The sequence below is a fragment of the Lathamus discolor genome, chromosome 10 (assembly GCF_037157495.1).
Source record: "Lathamus discolor isolate bLatDis1 chromosome 10, bLatDis1.hap1, whole genome shotgun sequence".
In the NCBI taxonomy this organism is placed as follows: domain Eukaryota; kingdom Metazoa; phylum Chordata; class Aves; order Psittaciformes; family Psittacidae; genus Lathamus; species Lathamus discolor.
Window position 1 is genome coordinate 6,210,852 of NC_088893.1, and position 24,271 is coordinate 6,235,122.

General features: G+C 45.8%; 1 protein-coding gene and 1 long non-coding RNA gene across 20 annotated transcripts in view; one reads left to right on the top strand and one right to left on the bottom strand.

The window, feature by feature from the left end:
* The window catches only part of DELE1 (DAP3 binding cell death enhancer 1), a 25,866-nt gene extending 17,991 nt beyond the window's left edge, over positions 1-7,875 (bottom strand). The window contains exons 1-4 of the mRNA XM_065690901.1: positions 7,533-7,875; positions 7,284-7,395; positions 6,986-7,106; positions 6,478-6,621 (exon numbers count right to left, since the gene is read on the bottom strand). Coding sequence (XP_065546973.1) covers positions 6,478-6,621; positions 6,986-7,106; positions 7,284-7,395; positions 7,533-7,639 — 484 coding nt within the window. The 5' untranslated portion in view covers positions 7,640-7,875. The remainder of the gene's footprint in view (positions 1-6,477; positions 6,622-6,985; positions 7,107-7,283; positions 7,396-7,532) is intronic.
* Positions 7,037-24,271, top strand: part of LOC136020147 (uncharacterized) — a 40,645-nt gene continuing 23,410 nt past the window's right edge. For 8 of the 19 annotated variants that reach the window (XR_010615214.1, XR_010615211.1, XR_010615209.1 and 5 more), the window contains exons 1-9: positions 7,040-7,287; positions 11,945-12,012; positions 12,707-12,946; positions 13,069-13,422; positions 14,166-14,277; positions 14,829-16,316; positions 17,205-17,280; positions 18,204-18,468; positions 18,869-18,980. This is a non-coding gene — a long non-coding RNA (uncharacterized LOC136020147). Of the gene's footprint in view, positions 7,288-11,944; positions 12,013-12,706; positions 12,947-13,068; positions 13,423-14,165; positions 14,278-14,828; positions 16,317-17,204; positions 17,281-17,989; positions 18,469-18,868; positions 18,981-24,271 lie in introns of all 19 variants that reach the window. The other 11 variants (XR_010615222.1, XR_010615223.1, XR_010615218.1 and 8 more) reach the window with 9 other exon arrangements.

Sequence of the window (24,271 nt, forward strand, 5' to 3'; positions counted from 1 at the left end):
CTTCTGCTCACGCCAGCTTCTTGCTGCATTCTGATTTAGCCAGTCTTATTCTCTTTTGGTTGCTAAACACCAGCAAAAAGAAATCCTAAACCTTAGGCAGCTTTTTCTGTAGAAAGCAAAACACACTGTGAGAGAAAGGAACTCCACTTTAAAACTTCCCTTTAAAACTTTCCATGGGAAGATTCCCAGCACTTCCCACATTACACAACCATGGATTTTTTGAGGCTCTTCAGTGACCATTACTGAATCTTTTCACCCTGACTTTCCTCAACAAATTACCACCAAATGGATGCACAGAATAATGTGAGAATGTAACCTGAGGACTTATGTATTGAGCAAAATCAAATTATTTCTGACATATATTATCTCTGACAACTGACAGCTGTAGATGCTTGGGCGGAAAGGGTAAGGAACAGGGATTATAAAGTCACGCTCTTCCTGGCAGAACTTTCCAGCAATCAGCTGTTCTGCAATCTTCTGAGCAGGTTTTGGCTGGACCAATTAAATCGAATTGGAATCTGTAATTTTACCTAATCATTTCTTGGAACCCATTTATACTTCTGGCCTGGAACAATGAGTTCCACAATTTACCTGTGTACTGGCCAAATGTGTGCCATCTTTTGCCTCTTTTCAGACTTGCTACCTGACTCTTTCTGTGCTACCTATTAATATGTGTAATATGAAAAATATTGCCCCATTTTACCTTCCCACAACACTTTTACTTTCACAGAGCACTAGCACACCCTCTGCCACTTCTTTTTTAAGAAGAGTCTGACTCTATTTGTGTGTCATTGTCTCCTTGTCATCATTTTCTATGCCATTGTTGCTACTGTTTTTAAGACACTGTCTTTTCCTTAAGCATTCAAGATGTGGCTGCATCACAGACTCACTCAAACCTACAATACTGTCTTTCCTCAGTTCCTTCCTTTACAATAATTAACATTTAATTGGCCTCACTGCTGCTGAGCATTGACTTAACCTTATCAAAAACGTATCCATGGTGTCTTTAAATGTTCCCTCTGCAATATAATTATTAACTTGACACTCCTCATTCTGTATGTGTATTTAGAGCTACACTCCCCTGCGTATCCTAATTTAACCTACCTTGGGATTAGCCTGGGTTTAGTTCTCGTGCAATTTTTTGCTCTGCCTTTCAGATTTGACTGTCCTGAATAATTTTGTACCATTTGCTCCTTCTGTCTCCTCACTCATCACCTCTTTTTTTCCAAATCACTGCTGACTGCTGACCAGGTTTAACCAGTTCTGTTCCAGTTACGGTTCTCCATTGTGAAAACTATTTCGTGTATTTACCAGCCCAAGAGTAGCCCCCCTGTCTTCCCTCTCATCAGCTTTATTTCTCCAGGTAGCTTGATTTTAGGTCCTGGCTGAAAGATTTTCAGAAAGCTAAAAGCTGGATAATCTTGCTCCACATTCCTCTTGACTTCTCCAAAGAACTCATAATCGATTTACAGCTCTCTTAAGTCTCTGCAATGGAGCAAGATGGCCTGAGAAATGGCTTCCTAAATCCTTCCAAGACCTTTGATTCTTTGATATAGCACGCTCATCCAGGTATCTGACATTTCTATTCTACAACACAGTTTCTATCAACTTAGAATTACCTTTTTTGCAGTTCTGTGCCTCAAACAACCCCCCCCCCCTCCTTTTTAAAAGCCAGTGTCCAATTTGTCAGTGTTCATTCTTTTGGCTGTACAACAGATTTAAGCACTAGATTACATATCATCATTAGAGGCTCAATGATTTCATTGCTTCTGAAGAACATCTGAACAAAGAGCACATGGCCTTAGTGACTTGTCACTGTTCAATTTATCAGTTTGCCTAAAAGCTCTTCCTATTGACTCTCAGTAGGAAACTGCTTGTCAGACACAGACACACGTTCACTCCTGAACGTTCAGCTGTGCCAGCTGAAGGCATCACTGTCTCCCCTTATTCCCACCACTTCTCCCAGAAGTCCACGTCCAGTAATCTGCCAGTGAAGCAGTGTGTTTGAGTGCTTCTTAATATGCTCCAGGCAAAAGCAGATGGGTTAAACAGTCTAATTGGCAGTTTAGGTAAATTAACCTGGCTGTTTTCCTGGAGCTAATTAGAAAACATGGAAACAAAATGCTCCATTTGCCAACTGATGGGAATGGTAACCTCTGGCAGGCGATGGGTTTGATAAGCAGTAGTGGGCAGTAGCTTAAAACACCACAAAAGAAAGCCAAAGATCTGGAAGAAAGCCTAGAATGGGGAACCCCTCTGACCTTTTCTGCAGCATCTTACATTATGTAGCCAGTGTCTGTGGGCTGGCTCTTTTACGTGCCTCATTTACACCATGATCATATGTTGTCCCCCTTTCACAGAATCACAGAATCCCAAGGGTTGGAAGGGACCTAAAAAGATCATCTAGTCCAACCCCCCTGCAAGAGCAGGGTAACCTACAGTACATCACACAGGAACTTGTCCAGGCGGGCCTTGAATATCTCCAGTGTAGGAGACTCCACAACCCCCCTGGGCAACCTGTTCCAGTGCTCTGTCACTCTTACAGTAAAGAAGTTCTTCCTGATGTTAACGTGGAACTTCCTATGATCCAGTTTACACCCATTGCCCCTTGTCCTATCACTGGATATCACTGAAAAAAGCCTAGCTCCATCATCCCGACACCTACCCTTTACATATTTGTAAACATTGATGAGGTCACCCCTCAGTCTCCTCTTCTCCAAGCTAAAGAGACCCAGCTCCCTCAGCCTCTCCTCATAAGGGAGATGTTCCACTCCCTTAATCATCTTTGTGGCTCTGCGCTGGACTCCTTCAAGCAATTCCCTGTCCTTCTTGAATTGAGGGGCCCAGAACTGGACACAATATTCCAGATGCGGCCTCACCAAGGCTGAGTAGAGGGGGAGGAGAACCTCTCTTGACCTACTAACCACTCCCTTTCTAATGCACCCTAAGATGCCATTTGCCTTCTTGGCCACAAGAGCACATTGCTGGCTCATGGTCATCCTCCTATCCACCAGGACCCCCAGGTCCCTTTCTCGTTCACTACTTTCCACCAGGTCAACCCCCAACCTGTACTGGTACATGGGGTTGTTCTTCCCCAGATGCAAGACTCTACACTTGCCCTTGTTAAATTTCATCAAGTTTCTCCCCGCCCAACTCTCCAGCCTGTCCAGGTCTCGCTGAATGGCAGCACAGTCCTCTGGTGTGTCAGCCACTCCTCCCAGTTTTGTGTCATCAGCAAACTTGCTGAGGGTGCACTCAGTTCCCTCATCCAGGTCATTGATGAAAATATTAAACAGCACCGGTCCCAGCACCGACCCCTGAGGAACTCCACTAGTCACAGACCTCCAGCTAGATTCTGCGCCATTGACCACAACTCTCTGCCTTCTTCCTTTCAACCAGTTCTCGATCCACCTCACTACTTGATCGTCAAGCCCACACTTCCTTAGCTTATCTATGAGGATGCTGTGGGAGACAGTATCAAATGCCTTACTGAAATCAAGAAAAACTACATCTACCGCTCTACCATCATCCCTCCACCTAGTCACTTCCTCATAGAAGGCTATAAGGTTGGTCATACATGACTTCCCCCTCATAAAACCATGTTGGCTGTTCTTAATGACCCCCTCATCCTTGATATGCCTAGTGATGGAGTCAAGAATAAGTTGTTCCATCACCTTTCCAGGGATGGAGGTAAGGCTGACCGGTCTATAATTACCCGGGTCCTCCTTCTTGCCCTTCTTATAGATTGGTGTGACCTTTGCCATCCGCCAATCCTCAGGCACCTCGCCCGTTTCCCACGACTTACCAAAGATGATGGAAAGTGGCCTAGCAATGACCTCCGCCAGCTCCCTCAGCACCCGTGGGTGCATTCCATCCGGACCCATCGATTTACAGATGTCCAGATTGCATAGCTGATCCCTAACCCAATCCTCATCTACCAAAGCAAACTCCTCCTTTGTCCTGACTCCTTCTGGGGCTATAGAAATCCGGGGCCCTCGGGGAGAGTCTGCAGGAGTAAAGACAGAGGCAAAGAAGGCATTCAGCACCTCTGCCTTCTTTATATCCTCTGTCTCCAGGGCACCCACTTCGTTCAGCAGTGGGCCTATATTGCCTCTTGTGTTAGTTTTATTTGCTATGTATTTGAAGAAGCCCTTTCTATTGTCTTTAACCCGACTAGCAAGATTGAGTTCCAAGGAGGCCTTAGCTGTCCTAATTGCCTCCCTACATCCTCTAACAACTGTCCTATATTCCTCCCAAGCGGCCAGCCCCTCCTTCCATAATCCATAGATTCTCCTTTTCCACTTGAGTTTGCCCAGCAGCTCCTTGTTTAACCACGCCGGTCTCCTAGATCCCTTACTTGACTTCCTACTCATTGGGACGCTCCGATCCTGAGCTTGGAAGAAGCGGTCCTTGAATGCTAACCAACTATCTTGAGCCCCTTTACCGCCTAGTACACTTTCCCATGAGACTTCCCTTAGCAGTTGACTGAAGAGGCCAAAGTTGGCCCTTCGGAAATCCAGAACTGTGGCTTTGCTAGGTATTCTATTCCTCCCACACAGGATCCTAAACTCCACCATCTCATGGTCACTGCAGCCAAGGCTGCCATTGACCGTCACCACTTCGACCAAACCCTCCTTGTTGGCGAGTACTAAATCTAGCAGCGCTGCTCCCCTAGTTGGTACGTCCACCATTTGCATTAAGAAATTATCCTCAATGCACTCGAGGAACCTCCTAGACTGTGAATGACTGGCTGTGTGAGTCTTCCAGCAAATATTGGGGTAATTAAAGTCCCCCACGACGACTAAGGCATGTAGTCGCGAGGCTACTTCCAGTTGCCTGTAGAAAGCCTCATCAACTCCTTCGTCCTGATCAGGAGGTCTGTAATAGACCCCCACAACTGTATCACCCGTGCCAGTCAGCCCCTTGATTCGTACCCACAGACATTCCACTTGCTCCTCATCCGACCCCGGACAGAACTCAATACATTCTAGTTGCTCTCTCACGTAAAAAGCCACTCCACCACCTCGCTTTGCTGACCTATCTTTCCTAAAAAGGACATAGCCATCCATGACCACATTCCAGTCATGTGAACTGTCCCACCATGTCTCTGTAATCGCCACTAGATCATAACCTTTAGCCCGCACACAGACTTCTAACTCCTCCTGTTTATTCCCCATGCTGCGTGCATTGGTGTACAGGCATTTCAGGGAGCCAGTCCTAGTACCCTTTTTCCCCTGCGGGACAGGGTCTAAAGAGCTATCCTTTCCCACAAGTGAAACAAGAGATTGATCGTCCTCCTTAGCCCGCCATCCTTCAATCCCTAGCATGTTCCTCTTGGGCTTGTCCCCAACAGGCCCAGTTAAATCCCCTCCCCCCTTCCTAACTAGTTTAAAGCCCTGTCAATAAGCCCTGCTAACTCCTGCCCCAAAACCCTTTTTCTTCTCTGGGACTGGTGTATCCCGCCTGTCACCAGCAAACCAGGTGTCCCATACAGCAGCCCGTGACTGAAAAACCCAAACCCCTGCCTTTGGCACCAGTCACGTAGCCATACATTAACCTGCAGAGTCTTCTTATATATCCCTTCACCCTCGCTTGCAACAGGTATGGAGGCAAACACCACTTGCGCTCCAGACCCTTTAACCAGCCGTCCCAGGGCCCTGTAGTCTCCCTTCATCGCCCTTACGTTCCTCGTAATAATTTCGTCACTGCCAACCTGAAAAACCAGCAGCGGGTAGTAGTCAGACGGCTGCACCAGTTCAGAGAGCTTCTTTTTAACATCTCTAATCCGAGCCCCAGGCAGGCAGCAGACCTCCCTGTGGGGTGGATCCGGTCGACAAATGGGCCCTTCTGTTCCCTACTGGCTCCAGCTTCTAAGAGTTTTCCTGAAGCCATTATTAGTGTTTCTTCACTTAGTGAGTAGCCCATCTGATTTTCCTTGATATGACTTTAAATTTAATATGTAGGACTTGCTTTCCCAGGTTGAGACTCTCTATTTTTATAAAACTCATTTTAAGAAGAATGTCTTTGATACCTCCTTCCACTGTGTTATCTACAGGATAAGTGCTCAGAAATACATTGTCATCTTCCAGGAAGAGAATAATTCGTTTAGTTTCACACCATGTGCAAGGTCTCCCAGATCAATGGTGCCGTATTCTCCTGAATCCTTGTGGCTGCAAACATCTGTCCACAATAAGAGAACAGCAGCTGGATGTTGTAATCAGGTCACTAAGGCAGAGCAGTACTGGTAAGGCTCATGTCACCTGCAGTTACAGCACATTCCTCCCTGCCTTCAGGAGATATTTTTCCTTCTGTCTCTGGACTCCTGATTCATGTCTCTGAAGTTTTGTCTTTCCACTCTCACCTATGTCCTTAAGGGTCAATAAATGGCTCTACACTTTTTTGGCTCCTAGCTCTGCCTTGGGAAATCTCAAAACTGAGATGTCCTTTCGCCACAAGTATCCTGCCCATTGCACATACCTACTTCAGCCCAGGGCTGGCTCTCTCCTTGCCCTGAGGGGATGCCTGAGGACACATTCTCTGGTACAACCTCTGGACTTGGTTTCTGCAGGAAGCAGGACCCCAGCTGTTCAGTGGAACAGCTGGTTGAGGCTTCAGTCACCACTGTAACACAGAACACAAAAGCAATGTCTGCTTTAGGAGACAACACTGCACTATGTATCATCTACCTAGCATCCTTCTCTGCTCTGACCACAAAGCCAAGCAGGAGGGAACTTCATGAAGCAGACTCAGAAGAGAAAATAAAGGTAACGGCATGCAGGATGCAAAGTGGGACTGAATCAAATTGCTAAGAAACAGCGAGATTCCCCTGACAGACACCAGCCCGCATTCCTTCCCCCGAGAGCTTGAAAGCTGGCTCTCAGCTTCTCCCCGCAGCTCTCTTCTAGCCCGTTAAGGTACCACGAGGCAGGAGCCCTGCCCGGCAGCAGGGCCCTCCCACAACCCTCCTCACGCCGACGCCGCGAACCTGTCTGTTGGGAGGGCAGCGAGGAGAGCGGCAGAGCCCTGTGCTCCCTCCTGGCGTCCGGCAGGGACCTCAGCCAGGCGATCTGCCTGAGCAGCTGCAGGAGCAGCGCACCGAGTGCCCCCTGAGGAAAAGCAGACACAAGTCAAGGACAACATCCCCGCTCCCTCCCTCCGTCCCGTTTCCATGGGCAGCTTGTCCACAGCTCTGTGTCGGCGTGCCCGCTGCTCCCACCCCTCTCACAACACGAGGTCGTGTGGTGCCAGCGCTCCCAGCACAGGCCGGGCCCGCCGCTCCTCACCCAGGTGACTGCCTCCAGCACGGAGTAGCGGGGCACCAGGCCGGGCAGGCTCTGCCGCCTTCCTCCTCGCGCTCGGCCATCCCGGGGCCGTCCATCCTCACAGCCGGGCGCCCTACGACAACCAGGAAGCACGGTGAAGGCCGCGGGCGGCCCTCGGCACCCCTCGCAGCGCGCTGGGCGCAGGGGTCACGCCGCTGTCGCTGCGGGCCCGCACCGCGGGCGGGCAGTGCGGGGCCCGGCCGCACTCACCGCTCGGTGCCCGGGCCGGGGCCGTCGGGCGGGGGCGCGGCGCAGGCAGGGCGGGCGGGGGGCGGCCAGCAGCGGCTCAGGCCGCGGCCCAACAGCAGCCGCCACATCCCGCCCGCGGGACCATAGAGCGGGCGCGTTGCCGAGCGACAGCAGCTTCGGCCATAGAGAGTACGCAGCTACTGAGGGTATCGGCTGGTCCCGGCGGGGCAGCGGCGGTCCAGCACCGGGCGGCGCAACACCGGGCGGCGCAACACCGGGCAGCGGGGCCGAGCGGGGCCCACACGGGCAAAGAGCAGAGAAGCGGCTTCGGGCGGCCCGAGCCCGGCCGCCGGGTGGGGATAGAGCGGCGCCGCATCACGGAGACGAGCTAGAGCGGCGCCCGGCGGAGCGCGGGGATGGTGCGGCGGCCCCTGCGCTCCGGGCGGGCCGGGCTGGGAGGGGGCCGAGCAGCGGCCGGGGGAGCCCTGTGTGACGGGGGTACCGGTCGTGCTGCAGGTGCGGAGCCCCGAGGGGAGCCCTGGGGTGAGGGCAGACAGCGCGGGGCCAAGCCGGTGCTGTGTGCCTGAGCCGGGGAATACCGGATAAACGGTGCATTTTCCTGACCGAGAGCAGCTTCCAGCAGCGGCGTGCGTGGACACTGGGGTGATGGGTTGAGGAGAGGGACTTGGGGGTGTTGGTGAATGAGCAGCTCCCCATGACCCGGCTTCAGTGTGCGCTTGAGCCCAGAACCCCCCCGTGTGCTGGGCTGCACCCCCAGAGCGTGAGCAGCAGCCGAGGAAGGGGATCCTGCCCCTCTGCTGTGCTCTGGGGAGACCCCCCCTGCAGTCCTGATCCAGCTCTGGGGCAGCAGCACAAGAGGGACGTGGAGCTGTTGGAGCGAGGCCAGGGGAGGCCATGGAGCCGCTGCGAGGGCTGGAGCAGCTCTGCTCTGGAGCCAGGCTGAGAGAGCTGGGCTGGGGCAGCCTGGAGAAGAGAAGGCTCCTGAAGGGGAGACCTGAGAGCAGCTCCAGTGCCTAAAGGGGCTGCAGGAAACCTGGAGAGGGGCTTGGGACAAGGGCCTGTAGGGACAGGCCAAGGGGAATGGCTTGAACCTGCCCGAGGGGAGACTGAGATGAGCTCTTAGGCAGAAGCTCTTCCCTGTGAGGGTGCTGAGGCGCTGGCACAGGGTGCCCAGAGAAGCTGTGGCTGCCCCATCCCTGGCAGTGCTCAAGGCCAGGTTGGACACAGGGGCTTGGAGCAAGCTGCTCTAGTGGAAGGGGTCCCTGCCCGTGGCAGGGTTGGAGCTGGATGAGCTTTAAGGTCCCTTCAACACAAACCAGGCTGGGATTCTGTGATTCTGTGAATTAGACAAGAAGAAATTGTGTACTGCAAATTCCTTACAGCAAGGAAGTGATTTTAGTTTTTATCAGAAATTCACTCAGTTAATCTTCCTGTAATCACTGATGTGATTAATTATAGATGGGAAATAGGTGTAAGTGGGAAATATTTGTGAACGGGAATGTGTAAAATATGCATTAAGATGCAGTTGCAGTTTGAGCTGTGTATGAACTTGCCCCCACCCGTCGGTGGTGATCGGTGTTAACCCTGTGACTGCCTGTACTCCCAGAGGCCTCCCTTGGCTGTATGTATGTCCGTGTGTTTCAGTGGCGTTGCAACAGGAGATGGCAGAGTTCCCAACCCAGAGCATGCATGCCAGCATGAGAAAAGGATAGACTTCATATTCTCCTTTCCCTGGTGGTTTCCTTCAGAAGTATGACTATTGCCGGCCCTGTGCTCATTCCAGCTGAACAGTGTGAATTTCTTGGTCATTTCTTCGTTCCACCAGCACAGAAATCCTTGGTCATTCCGGCAGTTCGTTTCTCTTTGCAGAATACGGTATTCTCTTTGCTGGTAATTCCTGTTAGGAACTCGTAGTTCTAGTTCAGTATTATGTATGTTTTATGCTTGAATGGCTGCAAGTTTGGCTCCAAGTGTGGCTTTCCAGGAGATCTGTAATCATTCTCTTTCATCAGACTGAGTGCTTGCTTCAAACTGCCAGATTTCTTTTGGTTTTCCATAGCTTTTATTTTGTTGTAGTGTCATATGGGACACAAATCCTTTATCCTTTTCACCCCAGATTTGGCTTAATACCTTAATTACAAAGTCATTTAGTTGTCTCTTTTAGTAAATGTGTCTCTAATTGTCTCGTGTTAGTAGCCTGGTATTTGCTAAGCTACTACAGTTTGTTTGGGGATGAAAATGACATGCAAAATAGAAATATCAGCATCTCCACTCTATAATCTTGCCTTAATTTTCTTGCTCATCAAGTTGATATCAGTAATTAATACTCCAAAAACTAACACTGCATTTGTTGGTATTGGTTCATCCAGGATCTTCTCAGCTAATCACTGTATTTTTAATGCTGTTTAGTCCTGATTTCCTTCCAGGGCCCCAGCCGTTTGGTGCGTGAAACTCTGTCTTTTCTGCAACTGGCAAGTCAGTAGCAGAGCTAATCCGGTTTGATTCATATCATGAGGGTGCCACAGGAGTTGAGCAACATCTGTTGAACCACTGCTGCACATTTGTGTCTTTGGAGAAGAACCAAATGCAGATGAGATGGGAGGGGATTTCTGGGACATGAGGAAGATGACTGTCCAGAGCAAGACAAGTTGAGATAGCAAAGATCAGAGATCTTCGTTGTGGATCTAGGCTGTTGTGGAGTAACGTGACTGAGGGAGTAAATGTCACAGAGAGAAACCACTTGAGCTATGCAGGCAGGAGGACAGTAAGTTCTGCACAAGGGCTGCTTGTTGTGGCATTCCAGCTTGGCTAGTTTGTGTCCTATCAGCTTGCAGTCAGAGGGTGGAAAGGATGTTGAGAAGGAAGAAGCGATAAGCCATGAGGAGTTACTGCAGGTGCAGAGGGCCTTGCTACAGCTTTTCTGACCAGGCAGATACTGGATTGGGAGCATCCCTGAGGAGAAAGATTCTTCCCTGTGAGAGTGCTGAGGCACTGGCACAGGGTGCCCAAAGAAGCTGTGGCTGCCCCATCCCTGGCAGAGTTCAAGGCCTTTGGATGGGGCTTGGAGCAAGCTGCTCTAGTGTAAGGTGTTGCTGCCCATGGCAGGGGATTGGAACTGGAAGAGTTTTAAGGTTCCTTCCAACACAAACCTTTCTATGATTCTATAAATCCATGACTATTGGTGGTGGGATTTTGCTCTGTGCACCAAGGGTGCTGGGGAAGTTGCCGATGTCATTGCAGGGCCACTTTGGAAGGTTGCAGTAATCAGGAGAGGATGGTGATGACAAAAAATGTCAAACCTCACACACTCATTCATTATTCAAGGGTAAGAAGGATTGGAGAACTATGAAACCCTCTTATTTAGCGTGTGCCTCTGGGAGGTGGTGGCACACCTTCTCCTGGAAACTTTTAAGTGTGTGAAGGACAAGAAGGCGACTGGGAAGAGCCAGAGTGGATTTGACAAGGGCAATCATCCCTAACCAGCCTGATTGCCTTCTGTGATGAGACTGGCTCGGACAACAAGGGGAGAGCAGTGGGTGGTGTTTACCTTGTTGTTAGCAAGGCCTTTGACATGTTCTCCTATAGTATCACCTCACTAAACTGGTGAGGTATGGATTGGGTAAATGGACTATAAATTGGATGGAAAATTGCCTGGGTTGTTGGGCTCAGATGATGGTGATCAGTGGGCTGGCACACAGAATGTACGAGAAGAGGCTGAGAAAACTGTTATCACACAATAATTTTAGGAAAACAAATACTTTGTGCCTTAGGGGAATAAATACTGTGTTGCTTAAGAAATAAATTTACTTTGGTGGAAAGAGAAAATCAGACTGGTTGTAGAAAGCAAGTTATAAAAAAACATAAATGACTTGAGAATGTATATAACCTTCTAGAGCTTTGAAAAGCTTGCAGTAGAAGGCACTCTGTTATTCACTGGTTTAAACACCCATTAATGCCAGTCCCCCTGAAAATCCAGACAAAATCAACATATTTTCCAGTTCTTGATTATTGCTTTGAGGCACATAGGCCCCTGGAACTTTGTTCCCTGGGCGCTGGAGCTGTTGCCTCTTGTCTCATAGTGGTCTTTTGGTAACTTCAGTTTTCATCTGTGATTTTCTGTGTCTTGAACAAAGTCACTTGGTGGAACCTGAAAGCTTTGACACACAGCAGGGTTTTTAATAAAGCCATAAATTTATGGCTACAAAACTCAGTGTACAACTTTGATGAAGTAGACTTGAAACACTTGTAATTACAGATGATCCAGTTTCACAGCTCGCAGACAAAAGAAAATGTGTTTGTTTTACTTTATTATATTACTTCTAATGCGTTCATACAAACCCAAATGTGCAAATACACACTTTGTCAATACTGCCAACTGCAATTTATGAAGTTTTATAAATTTTTTCCGCTAGGTCACTGTATTGGGAAACAGACAACAAATGCAGGATCAATGCTAAAGATGGGAAAGCTGAATTTCCAAGTAAGCAATCTTGTAATTTCTCTTAATAAGTTCATAAGGGGCATTTTTAAGGAGGTCTTAATTAATCATAGGCCTAAACCCTCTCTTAATGGGGTTGTATTTTTCTAACAAGGAAGTAAGAAAAAAGAGGTATTTGCGCATAAGCTGTAGCTCGAGCTGCCCTTTCACTCTCCCCTGACTGCTGCAAAGCCCCTCAGTCAGTCATTGTAATCCAGATCTGGAACTGGGAGTGTGTTTTGGGGATATATCTTGTTGCTTTGTGATGAAGGCCCTGGGAGAATCTCTTGGTGTTGACAGCCCCTGACAGTAAATGTCACATGAATTCGGAGGGAGCTCAGGGCCTTCTGGTGACTGCTATGAGAAGAGACATGGTGACAGAAAACCTGATTGATGAGCCATGCCACAAATAGAGGGAGCACTGAGTGGTGATTGCCTATAATTGAATGGTCCATGGAAGTTATTTCTGGGGTTCCTATGAGTGGTGACATGCACTCCAGAAGTGTTTGCACAGGGAAGGACTGCAGATTTTAACCCTGGTACTCAGCAGCTCCTTGTTAATGCAGCATTAACAGACTTTAAAACTTTAACGGGCTGCTTTAGCTTCATGCCCAGCATAGTAATGAACCAGTCGACAATCAGAGATGGTCACTCAAGCAATTACCTTTACAAATGTTCCTTTGCCTCCTCTTTTTAGTGCTTTCTCCTCATGGCTCAGCTCTGTGATCTGACAACATGGAGACGTTGATTATCAAGGTTCTTCCTGACTCTGACAGTGCACTCTTCTGACATGGGCTTGTCGCAGCCATGTTAAACTGATGCTCCTGGCATTAAATGGGAATGGGAGATGTAGTAGCCCACTTACCCAGCAAAACATCTGCTCACACTGACCAATTAAATTGGCTTCTCTCTCATTAAAACCCTTGTGCAGACTCTGGTATGTCACAGATCTTTAAAATCTCCATTATGAATTCCACTTTCTTTTGGGTATTTTTAGCTTATACTTGAAGAAATGATTATTGTCTCTTGCACTTAAACATATCAATTTTGGCTCCACAGACATCTCCTCTGGGCCACATTCAAAGACCTGAGCTGACTCCAACTGCTGAATCTGTAGGGAGGTTTTCAGCACAGCCTGAAGCACTTGGACATTGGAGCCGGGCAAGAAGGAAGAGGGAGAGAAATTCAAGCCCTCTTCGCTTCCCTTTGGTAAATCAGGAGCACATCCCTTACAGATTTACGTGGTTGTGCCAATTTAATGTGATTTCTTCTGAGGGCCAGGAATCACTCAAGGAAGGCTGACAGGTTTTATCAACAGAATGGAAACTGAAGTGATAAGGTGAGAGTTACTGACCTGATAACTAACAAACAGAAAACTTCAGCGTCCCTCAAGCTAAATATTGCACTCAGCAGGTAAGTAAAAGATGGCAACAGCTGTGGTCTTGTCACTGAGTGAGAGTGTGGTTTAGTGTAGAGGAGCAGGAGGTGAACTGTGACAACAAACACATTCAGTTTGCTACAGACTATTTCCCTCTATTACTTTTAATGAGAGCTAAACTCCAAAATGCACAATGGGACAATAATATTTTAGATAGAAGGAACTCTTTGTACAGCTCTTAAATTCTAGACACCCGGTTGCAATTAAAATCGTTGCTTGTGTATTATTAATAGCTCACCAGTAGTTTAAGGCTGTTATCAGGTATGGGACCAATTGGTGCTGGCCACTGCACAGCTGAATGAAGAGTAGTGCTGTCCTTGAAGGAGCTGAGTTAACAACCTGAACCCACAGTGCTCAGAGGAGTTTGAAAAATGAGAGGAACGTGGACAGGAGCTGTGTTGAATGCAGCACTGTGGAAGCTGGCAAAGCAACATGGCTGGGTTGCTGTAGTCAGATGTTAGTGAATGCTGCCTAAGTGGGGTTTCATTTAGTTAAATTCTGAAATTGCAGTGTGGGAAGGGCAGATTGGAAAGGAAGCAGAGACCTCTAATAAATGCCGATTTACAAGTAATGGGCACAAAAAGTACTGCAAGTATGGTAGTCCATTGTTCTTGCTTTTTCCCCTTATATTTTTTCTTTTCCTGAGAACATGCTGGGGTTGTATATGAAACCTAGTTGTCACAAGTCTCACACATCCCTTGAAATTCCTGTCTGACAGAATATGAAGGCTGCAGCAGCTGAACAAAAAGGCGCACGACAGAGCTCTTGTATGATGTCCGTCTCCCCTTTCTGGCACCTGGCCTGCTCAGTACAATTGGGAAAGACAAATGGCAAGTGATTGCTTCCTATTCAACTTCTGCAAGCTAATTTTGTTTTTCACATGGCAGCAGTTTTGTACTCACCACGTTTGTCATTCTGCCATGTATTTTTTCTTCGCCCTGTTACAGTTCCTTTCCTGTTACAGTTCCTTTCCTTTATAAGGTAAAGGCACCAGAACTACGTTTGGTATTTGAGAAGCAGACGCACCATGAATTCATAGAGTGGCAAAGTCATACTTTTCTCTCCTAAGAATCCTGAACTTTTGCTTTTCTTTTTCTGCCTGCTGTTGAGTGCCGAGGTGATATATTCATAGAACTAGCTATTAGAATGTCAGGATGCATTTTCTAAATTGTGCAAACCAGTTCAGAGCCCATCATTCTGTGTGTAAAGTGAGTGTTGCTTTTTGTGGATAGGTAGATTATAGCTGTCAGGGCTGAAATTTATCTCCCACTTTATCATGAGGCTTACTCAATGTCATGAGATCTTTAAGGTTTGGTAGTAAATATTATCCTAATTAATTGATGTTTTCTCAGAAATCTTCACTGTTCCACCTACTTTCCAGGTCATTTCTGAACACAGTGAACACCATGGACCTTAATCCCCATGGGATTCCACTGATGATCATCCTCTACTGTGAAAACTCATTCTACAGTCTAATCTTTTTTTTCCCCAGTATTATTTAACTCTGTGAGGGCCTTACCTGCAGTCCCTGGCTTTTTAGTTTATTTAAAAGCCTTTGATGAGACCTTCAGTGCCTGAAGTTTCTGGAAGCTTGGTGTGAGCTGGAAATGCAAGGGAAATTTCTCAGCTGGATCTCTGTTATTTACATGCTTTTGACTCCTTCAGAGAATTCCAGCAGATTTAGGAGGCTTAGATTCCTTTCACAAAAGTCATGTTTACTTTTCCTTAATGTGTTACTTTTATGCATGTATTCAGTCATTCTCTTCTTTACTAGAGCTTCAGCTAATACGACCAGTATGGACATTAGACTTAGTGGTCTGTGGGTTCTTGAATCACCACTGGATTTCTTTTTAAAAACTGATTTGTTATTAGTTACCTTCCAGCCCTTTGATAATCGCAGCAATTTTCAGCAAAAGGTTACATACTGAGGGGATTAGCTCAGATGATTCATATTTGACATTCTGTAAAGATCTTGCATGAATCTCATCCACTGATACGTTGTTATTCAGTTTGTCTGGTTGTAATCTACACTTAACAACCTTGAATTAAGACAAGCCTGTTGTGAATGTCTTATAAACAGGGTCCTGGCCTCAGAATTTCTCTGGGGCTCTCCAGGTGAAGAGAGATGTAAAAAGAAGAGTTTGTAATCTTTTGCGATGGCATTATCTTTTCTGAGTGCTTCTCTCATACGTGGCTCTTGCAAGCTTCATGCTCTTGATGTGTTCCAAGAAGTATTTCTTGGTGTTTTTCTATTTCTTTAGCAAATAGCTTCTAAATTCTTTCTCCAGTCTATGTTATTGTGCTTTTACATTTAGTCTGCCAGGATTTATGTTCTTTTTAGTTTTCCTTTTTCAGACACCACTTCAGCTTTTTGCAGCGTACGTTTTAACTTCCAACAGCCTCCCTGATCCTGCTGTTTTATGCTTTTTGTTTTTCTCTCAAGTCTTTTTTGACAGGTTATATGCATTTGCTTTGAGCCTCCAATATAGAATCCTAAAATAGTCTACCTGCCATCTGAAAACATTTTACCTTTCTGGCTGCCACCCTGAGTGTTTGGTTTTTTTAAACAAATTTCCCCATTTTTGAATTCCCATTCTCTGGAATCAAGCACAACCACTGCATTTGCCAACATTTCTTCATTTCAGAATATGTAGTCATGAATAAGATAAAAGGATTAAGGGTCTGAGCCTAGCCCAGTCTCTAGGAAGCCTGGAGATATTAGTCATTAACTTTTCACTGATGTTAATGTCACTAATTTCATTAACTGAGAAAAAGGGAAGGAAATGGCTTTGCCATGGCTGGAGATGGTGGGAATTCCTGCCCTGGAACATCAGCTGCTTTCTCCAACCTACAACTGAGAAAATGACAGGTAATTGGAAAATAAAGCAGTCTGGGCTGATTTGTGCCACTGCAGTTTGATGCTAACTAGGTGGGGTGGTTCGGGCAGAGCCCATCTACACTGTGCTGGTCGGAACCAGAGTGCAAAAGTCGAGTCACAGGGACAGTGTCCAGTTCCCACATTAACAGATGCAGGATTGATCCAATGTACCAAGAAATCCAGCAGGACAGTGTGTGAATGCAAGTAGCTCTTCCTGTGATAATGTCCAGAGCATCAAGAGCTTAGACTACTTCATTATTTCAGTCTGCATATAACAAAATCTTGGATAAGGTCTGACCAAAAAAGGACTAAGACCACAGTTAGTAGAGCCTGCTTTGGCAGCTGAAAGTACCTGTAAAGCCAGAGTGAACCAAATGATGCTGGCTACAGTGCAACTGCTGCCTAGCATTGACTGCTTAGCAACAGGGAGAGTGATATGGATGCAGATGAATTGAGTGTTTTCTGAGCAAGCTGGGTAGGAACAGAAGTAATTAGCTGCTAGCTGATGAAAAGGCATGCTTAATTATTAGTATAATTATAGATATAATAGACCAGGAATTATTCAGTAAAAGTAAGAAAGCCAATATGTTACAAAGAAGGTAATCAGAATGGGAGAGAAAATGACAGCGGTGTGAATTCTGGAGAAGAAATGTAATGGATTAAGGTGATAAATCTGGAGTCTTTTGGGTTTCCACTCTCTGAGAGAACCGAGTTTAACAATGGTGTAGGGGTCTACAGAGCTAACAAGGTGTGTGGCTTGTATTATTTCTGATTTTATATAATGTTGATTTATCTGATTGTATGCCAGTGAAATTGAGCTGTATTTTCATAAATCTCCAAACCTGCACAACTTCACAAAGATCTTTGTTCTCCTTCCAGCAATCCTGGAAGCACAACCATTTAATTTGATGGATCCTGTCAGAAGCTCAGCTATAGCTGATTCTGCTCAATATTGGTAATTGATTATAATTATTTGAAAAGGCAGCATTGCTTTCCCTTGGCACCCTGAGAAGTAGTTGTGACTAAGAAGCGGACATGCTAGCCAGCTGCCCTGCCTGGCCAAAGCATCTTAAATTGTTTTCAGTGCCTGCTGGGGAGATGGCTGGAGATAACAGGCTGAACTGTACTAACAGAGATGTTAGCAAGATGATGGATAATCACTGAAATGAATAATTTGGGGAAGGTTTTAAGTACATCTCTTCCAATATCAGAACGGATGTAGTTAGTGCTGGTCCTGCTTTTGTGCCAGGGCTTGGACTGGATGCTAACAGCAGCAGTAGTGATCTGACATCTTCTATAAGGATCTGGAATGGAGAGGTCCAAGATATATACAATTTTGTCTAAAGTTGTAGTGGTTTCTATGCAGTGGAATGGGTGACTCTGGCACCAACAGCTGTAATCTAGACTCTTGAATCTGAGAGTGGTGGTGCCAAATGATTACAAACCCTTTTGCCCACTGCACTGGTTGAAAAAGAAAATCAAGATAGAAAGATTTTACTGAATTACTGTTTGAGGACTAATTATTAAAATGGTTTTTGATTAATGAGTTGTGAGGGAAGCTGGTTTGGCAAATAGCATTTTGATAAGGTATTTGCAAGACAGATAGTCTTAAGATGGCACGATGAACGTAAAACACTCTAACCTTAATGATGATGTTAATGCAGAAATGATGTAAATGTGCATGAGCAATTACTGTATGAAGTCACTGGGGTACATCAGGACAAATTGAGTACAGACAAACTCTAATCAGCACAGAATCATTGCAAAGTGAAGCTGGAAGCAATCTCAGGTAATCAGTTGTTCCATCTCCTTCTTTCATAACAGAATCAGATCTGCTCATAACATTATTGGCTTCTTTCTCTTCCATTTTTGTTGCAGACTTTTATCTCCTCCAAGACTGTTACTGCACCGATCCCGACTCTGTCAGGCCTGCTATTGCATCTCTCCGTGGTCTTCTCTTTTGAGCATCTCCTATTCTAAGTCTCTTGATTCAGGACATGTTTTCCAGATCTCTTAACTGTTACAGTTTTTCTTGCTGCCTGTCAGCCTTTCTTGAGGAGCAGTACCAAAGACCGGATGTTCCTCTGCACTGAGGCGTTACTAATACGGAGTACAGCAAAAGGACAGGCAAGATGTCTTGCAGGTAATTCTTCTATTAATGTTTCAGTGTGGTGTTTTCTCTTTGCTCAGGACAATAACCCCGTTCAGCTTGTGATCTATTAGAACCTTCAGATCTATTTTTTTCCCAGACTGCTTTCTGCCCTGCTTTCTGTCCTCTATTTGTGCGTTTTACTCCTGCCTAAGTTAAAACACTACGCTTTGTACAATTGAAGTGATTCCTGTATTTATAGACAGCTTGTCCAAGTTGTCAAAAATTTGTAATACTGCTATCCCAAATGTATTTGTAGCCACTCTTTTCAGATTTAAGCTTGGCAGATTTAATAAACACACAAACCATTCCTTCATCCAGGCTATCAATAAAATATTGAATGGAACTTATGAACAGCTGAGTAACCATTTAATTTGTCCTCTACATTTCACAGTGAACCATTGGAAACTACTCTCAGAGTGTGGATTTCAGCCCGATTTGTGTCATGACTTCAGCCAGGGCATTCTTGCACTCATCAATGTTGTGTGGGCCTCAGTGACATTGAGGTATGTGATATCTGCTGCTGCTTCTTTATCTGCAAAGTGTCATCCATTGGAGAATGGAATTAGATTGAGTCAGCTTGTTTTGTTCATGAGGGATTCATGTTGACAAGTACTCATTTCCTTAGTTTCTGTGTGCTTAGAAATCATTTGTGTTCTTTTGGTGTTTTTCTTTTCCTGGGTGTTAAATCTTTTGATATCTTCATTATTCTGTTGGGCATTAAGATGACTGCTGGTGGTTCCAGTTGTTTGAAAGTGTAAGGACTTTGTGGACAGTTGTGAAGGCAACAGAAACAAACCTTTCAGTAGGAGAAACCCTGGATCAAATGTGACCTTCCTGTGACAAAGCACAGAGACACAAAAGGTTCTCAGCAGAGTGGTGGAAGGAATATTTTAACAAAAAGAAGTGATTTTATTTCAGTCTGAGAACTTAGGATGCAAATCAGATGTATTTAAAAAACAGATTTCAGGCCAGCTTGAGAGAATTCTGAACAGTTTGAACTACAAGTCTGAGCAGTCTTGTAGGAATGTGGCCAGGGTTATGTGGAAGAAGTTGGGGAAACCTCAATTTTGGGCTGCACTGACTTCATAATAGATGGGTAGTGAATGTTTAAGAAAGTAGGAATAGAGATTAGACTAAATTTCATAACCTTTTAACCCAGAATGCCTGGATCTCCTCAGCAAAGGGTTTTCTGAACTCTAATATATGCTCACTGTTGACACGGGCTTATCCACAGAACAGAATGACCTTTGCACAGCTCAATGAGAAGTGCGTGAATGCTAAGTTTTAGGATCTCCTGTTCACTGTGCCCGTGTGACTCTGAGGTTGATCTTGCCAAAACAAGGTATTAGACTTTGTCTTGTAGCCCGTCTGCTGGAGTGTTTGATACTGCGTGTATAGGAAGTGTATGTACATTTATATAAACACTCCAGTGTGTGAGTCAAGAAAAAAAGAGTATACATTGCATTGGTATGAACGATTTGCTGTTTTTCAGAAACCTTGATTTCACAGAATCTCAAACTGGTTTGTGTTGGAAGGGACCTTAAAGCTCATCCAGTTCCAACCCCCTGCCACAGGCAGGGACACCTTCCACTAGAGCAGGTTGCTCAAAGCCCTGTCCTAAGTTTTGCCTCAATTAAGAATTCTAATGGGTGAAAATATACCACTCTTACCTATGCTGTGTGTTAACAAGCCTTTGGGTCAGTGCCACTTCCACTGTGCATTTTGTTATGTAGAATTATCACCATGGTTGTGCCTTGAACTGTTTGAAGATTGGACTGCTGGCAAATAAGGGAGCTCAAAAATGTCACCAAACTCCTAAATAGAGGCAGATGTATTATTCTATACTGGCTGCAGGGATTAAGTGTGAGCAAGGGGCCCTGGTATGACTCTTTCTTCTTTCATCCCTTTTTTTCACCATCTTCTGCCATATAGATTCCCTTCTACTTCCTGGTCCTTTACACTTAAGGAGCTGTGAACTACTCTAGGAGTCATTCGTGTGTGGATGCATTCTTGCTTTCTGTTATCCTTTGGTTTTGTATGTACCCTCCACAGGCAGGGGACGAAATGTTCTTGGTGATGAAGCAGAGACACATGTGTGTGTACCGAAGATGGTGTGCCAGGCAGTGCGGTACAGATTTTATAACACCCAGTGAGTCATTTCTTAATAGTGAGGAGTTCTGAGTATTAACTCTAGGTGACTTCCACCACAAGGCAGCTGTTAACACATTACTATGAATTTGTTGTGGGGGAAGAATAAAATTGCATAAGTAGCTACATTTTAAAGAGACAGAAATAATAATGACATTAAAATTGGCTGAAAAAGCCTGAGCTACTGTAACAATGGAATGTTTTAAAAATAAATGGGTAGCTAGGAAGGGGTGTAGGGAGACATGCTGCTTGGAGATCACAGAGGCACCTAAGCTTGACAGTTTCTATGACTGCATGAAACAGAGAAACACAGCCAAGCCTCCGCTCTCTCCCAGCATATTCTACTGCACAGCAATCAGGTTTAGTAACACATTGCTGAGAAAAAGACTCCCACTATTTAGTATTCATTATAGATGGCATTTTTCAGATTGCAGCTCAGCAGTGTAAACAAGTCACGCTGGAGGAAGAGTGGAGAACAGCATTTCTCCAAGCTCTGATTTATTTCTTGTTGATATTCACTAACTACACAAACTTATGGGAGCACCAATTTTTTGGAAGGGAAAGTAACTCTCAAACCGCCACCATTTTCCAGCTTTCGTACAGGAAGCCAACACAACAGGAGGCAAAACACAATTCCTGCAGTAGGACAGGCGTGTGGCTCCCTTGTGAGGCTGAAACATCTGGCAGATTTGTTTCTGAGAGTCGTGGGTCTGCAGGCCTGCCTGGATTCTGCCAGCTGCCTGCTTTAGATTCCATATATATTGCATTTTGTAAACCTTGTCTGTGTGAGGAGGGAGCCTGTCCCCATGTGCAGGGTGCTGCTCTGCTGGGACACCTACATCTATGAGCAAAAAGCTTCGTGGACTAACCAGTGTCCTAACAGGGACCAGCATCCTAAATATCATGGGGCTGACCAGCCTGTGTCACGTCCAACAACAGCCAGTGACATAGCACCCAGAGAGCTGTCCTGCCTGCATGCTTGCCCTGGCAGAGAGGTGCATGGCCCACACTGCATCCCGTGGGAGCTGGGCCCTCTTTTTTGGGAGTGAGGTGCCTTTTTTCCAGATGAGCTGAATGCCAGCCACCCGGAAAAGCGACACAGCTTTTCCATCATCCATGAGTCATTAATTCCTGTAAGCCACAAGGATACCAAGCACTGCAGCAGAGGTGGGAGCCGTGTGTAGGGAAATGCATAGGTGGGAGCCGTGTGTAGGGAAATGCACATGGGCTTTCACCCTGAGCTCCCCATGGTCTCCCCAGAGCTTGCCTAGCAGCAGAAAGATCTGGCATGCTGAAGAAAGGCTGCGTATGACGGCTCTGCTCCATCTGCACCGCCTGCATAGAGAGCCTGTAATAATACAAGACCTTTCAACTCCCATCTCTGAACGAGTGAGTTCACATCATCCTGCTGACACAGGTACAGTCTTACTTTTGAATGTGAATCCTCTTTTGGGAGTTGCTTCTCCACATTCCCTACCTGTCTTTTACCTGGCCCTGCTACAGCCTCCTCACAGACCCTTTTGAAGGCTCGGTGCTAGAGATTCCTCTGCCCACCTCACCCAGCATCCACTGCCATGGCAAGGGCCTCCCCATCCTTCCCCTTCCAGCTGGAGGTGTTAGATGTACTCTTTCCTCCAAAGCCTCCCTTCTTTGAAAACACCTTGGTGAATACCTGTATTTTTTCAGAGATTCATGACAGAGTATCTTAGGAGTATTTGATTTTTCCCCACAACTATTCACAGTAATACCTACCTTAAAAATGGGACCTATTCAAAAGTATGTGAGCTTCTTAAAAGGAAATTAAAAGCAGCTGCTATAAGGATGCGGAAGATGAGAAGCTGGATAAAACCACCCTATCTGAAGCTCAGAGCAATATATCACTGAGTGAAATAATTCTACAAGGGACCAAAACGCAATATTCTAGCAGCAGAATGGAAGAGAGTATTCGAAATTGGGGATTTCTGAGCAAATAAAGAAACTATTTAAATAAAAAAAAAAGGAAAGAAAAAAAGCATTAACTGTGAAGCTAAATCTGTAGGGCAGGCAAGGGAAGATTTTAAGGTGCAAACTCACTAAAGGAATAGTAAAAGTACTAGTAAAAATGTTTTCAGAGTTGCCAGGATAAGGTACTTTTAGCAGAGGTTTGATCAACAGATGACCAATCTCTACAGGGGTTATTGTAAGAGAGGAAAGTTGCTGTTGGAAAGTAAACTGAAGCTTTTTGTTGGTGCTCTCTGTGGTTGAGATAGGTTATTCTCCCGTGAGAGTCAAACTTATGGGGACAAGTGTAGGGAACTGTCTCAAATTAAATGACAATAAAATGCATTTTAGGACTAATTGATAAGATGGAAGAGTCAGAAATTGCCAAGACCATATGGTAATCACTCAAGAGCTCTGGAGGAAAACAAATATGCAATTATGGAGCTACTATAGTATGTGACCTGTCACTTAAATCAGTCTCTCTGCAGGAGGGATGGAAGATGGTAAATGTGACAACAATCCCACAGAAGGTCTCCAGGAGCAAAGTGGAGAATTGCAGACTGACACACTGCAGTCTGTACTCAGGAAGTGAGGAGAAATTATAATAACGATGGAACGGATAAACCCCAACATTTTAGCCTGGATTCCAGCAAACTGTCTTCACCAAAAGGGTTGTCAAGCACTGGAACAGGCTGCCCAGGGCAGTGGTGGAGTCACCATCCCTGGAAGTATTTACAAGATACGTAGATGAGGCCCTTAGTGACATGGTTTAGTGGTGGGCTTGGCAGTGCTGGGTTAATGGTTGGACTCGATCTTAAACGTCTTTTCCAGCCTAAATGATTCTGTGATTCTTTATCAGGGAAAGTTTTTCTAGTGAGAAACCACATTTCACAAACTTGATGGAGCTCCTGAAACAGTCTTGAAGATACAACTAGGGTGGGGAAGTTGGGGCTGTTCAGCCTGGAGAAGAGAAGGCTGCGTGGGGACCTAATAGCAGCTTCCAGTGTCTGAAGGGGGCCTATAGGGATGCTGGGGAGGGACTCTTCGTCAGGGACTGTAGTGACAGGACAAGGGGTAATGGGTTAAAACTTAAACAGGGGAAGTTTAGATTGGATATAAGGAGGAAATTCTTTCCTGTTAGGGCGGTGAGACACTGGAATGGGTTGCCCAGGGAGGTTGTGAGTGCTCCATCCCTGGCAGTGTTCAAGGCCAGGTTGGATGAAGCCTTGTGTGGGATGGTTTAGTGTGAGGTGTCCCTGTCCATGGCAGGGGGGTTGGAACTAGATGATCTTGAGGTCCTTTCCAACCCTAACTATTCTATGATTCTATGATTCTATGGCCTAGTCATAACAACATAAGAAAGACTCTAGTGGGCTGGCCCAGTGGTCCGTCTGCCTGCACTGTCCACCTATTGTTGCTGTGACCATGATTTTGTAAGTCTCACTCATATTCCCCTTGGTGCCTTCTCTCTGAATTGAGAAGCCCCTTTAAGTGTCTCTTCCAAAGCAACAACTAGAAATCAGTTTAATCTGGTTGATGGTTCTTTACAAAGCTTGTAATTGAACTGTAAAATCCTGTGCCATAGGATATTATGGATGCGCAAAGTTTACTTGTGCTCTGGGGGTAACAGGAGAAGTTAATGGAGAGAAGTTAAAGCATAACCTGT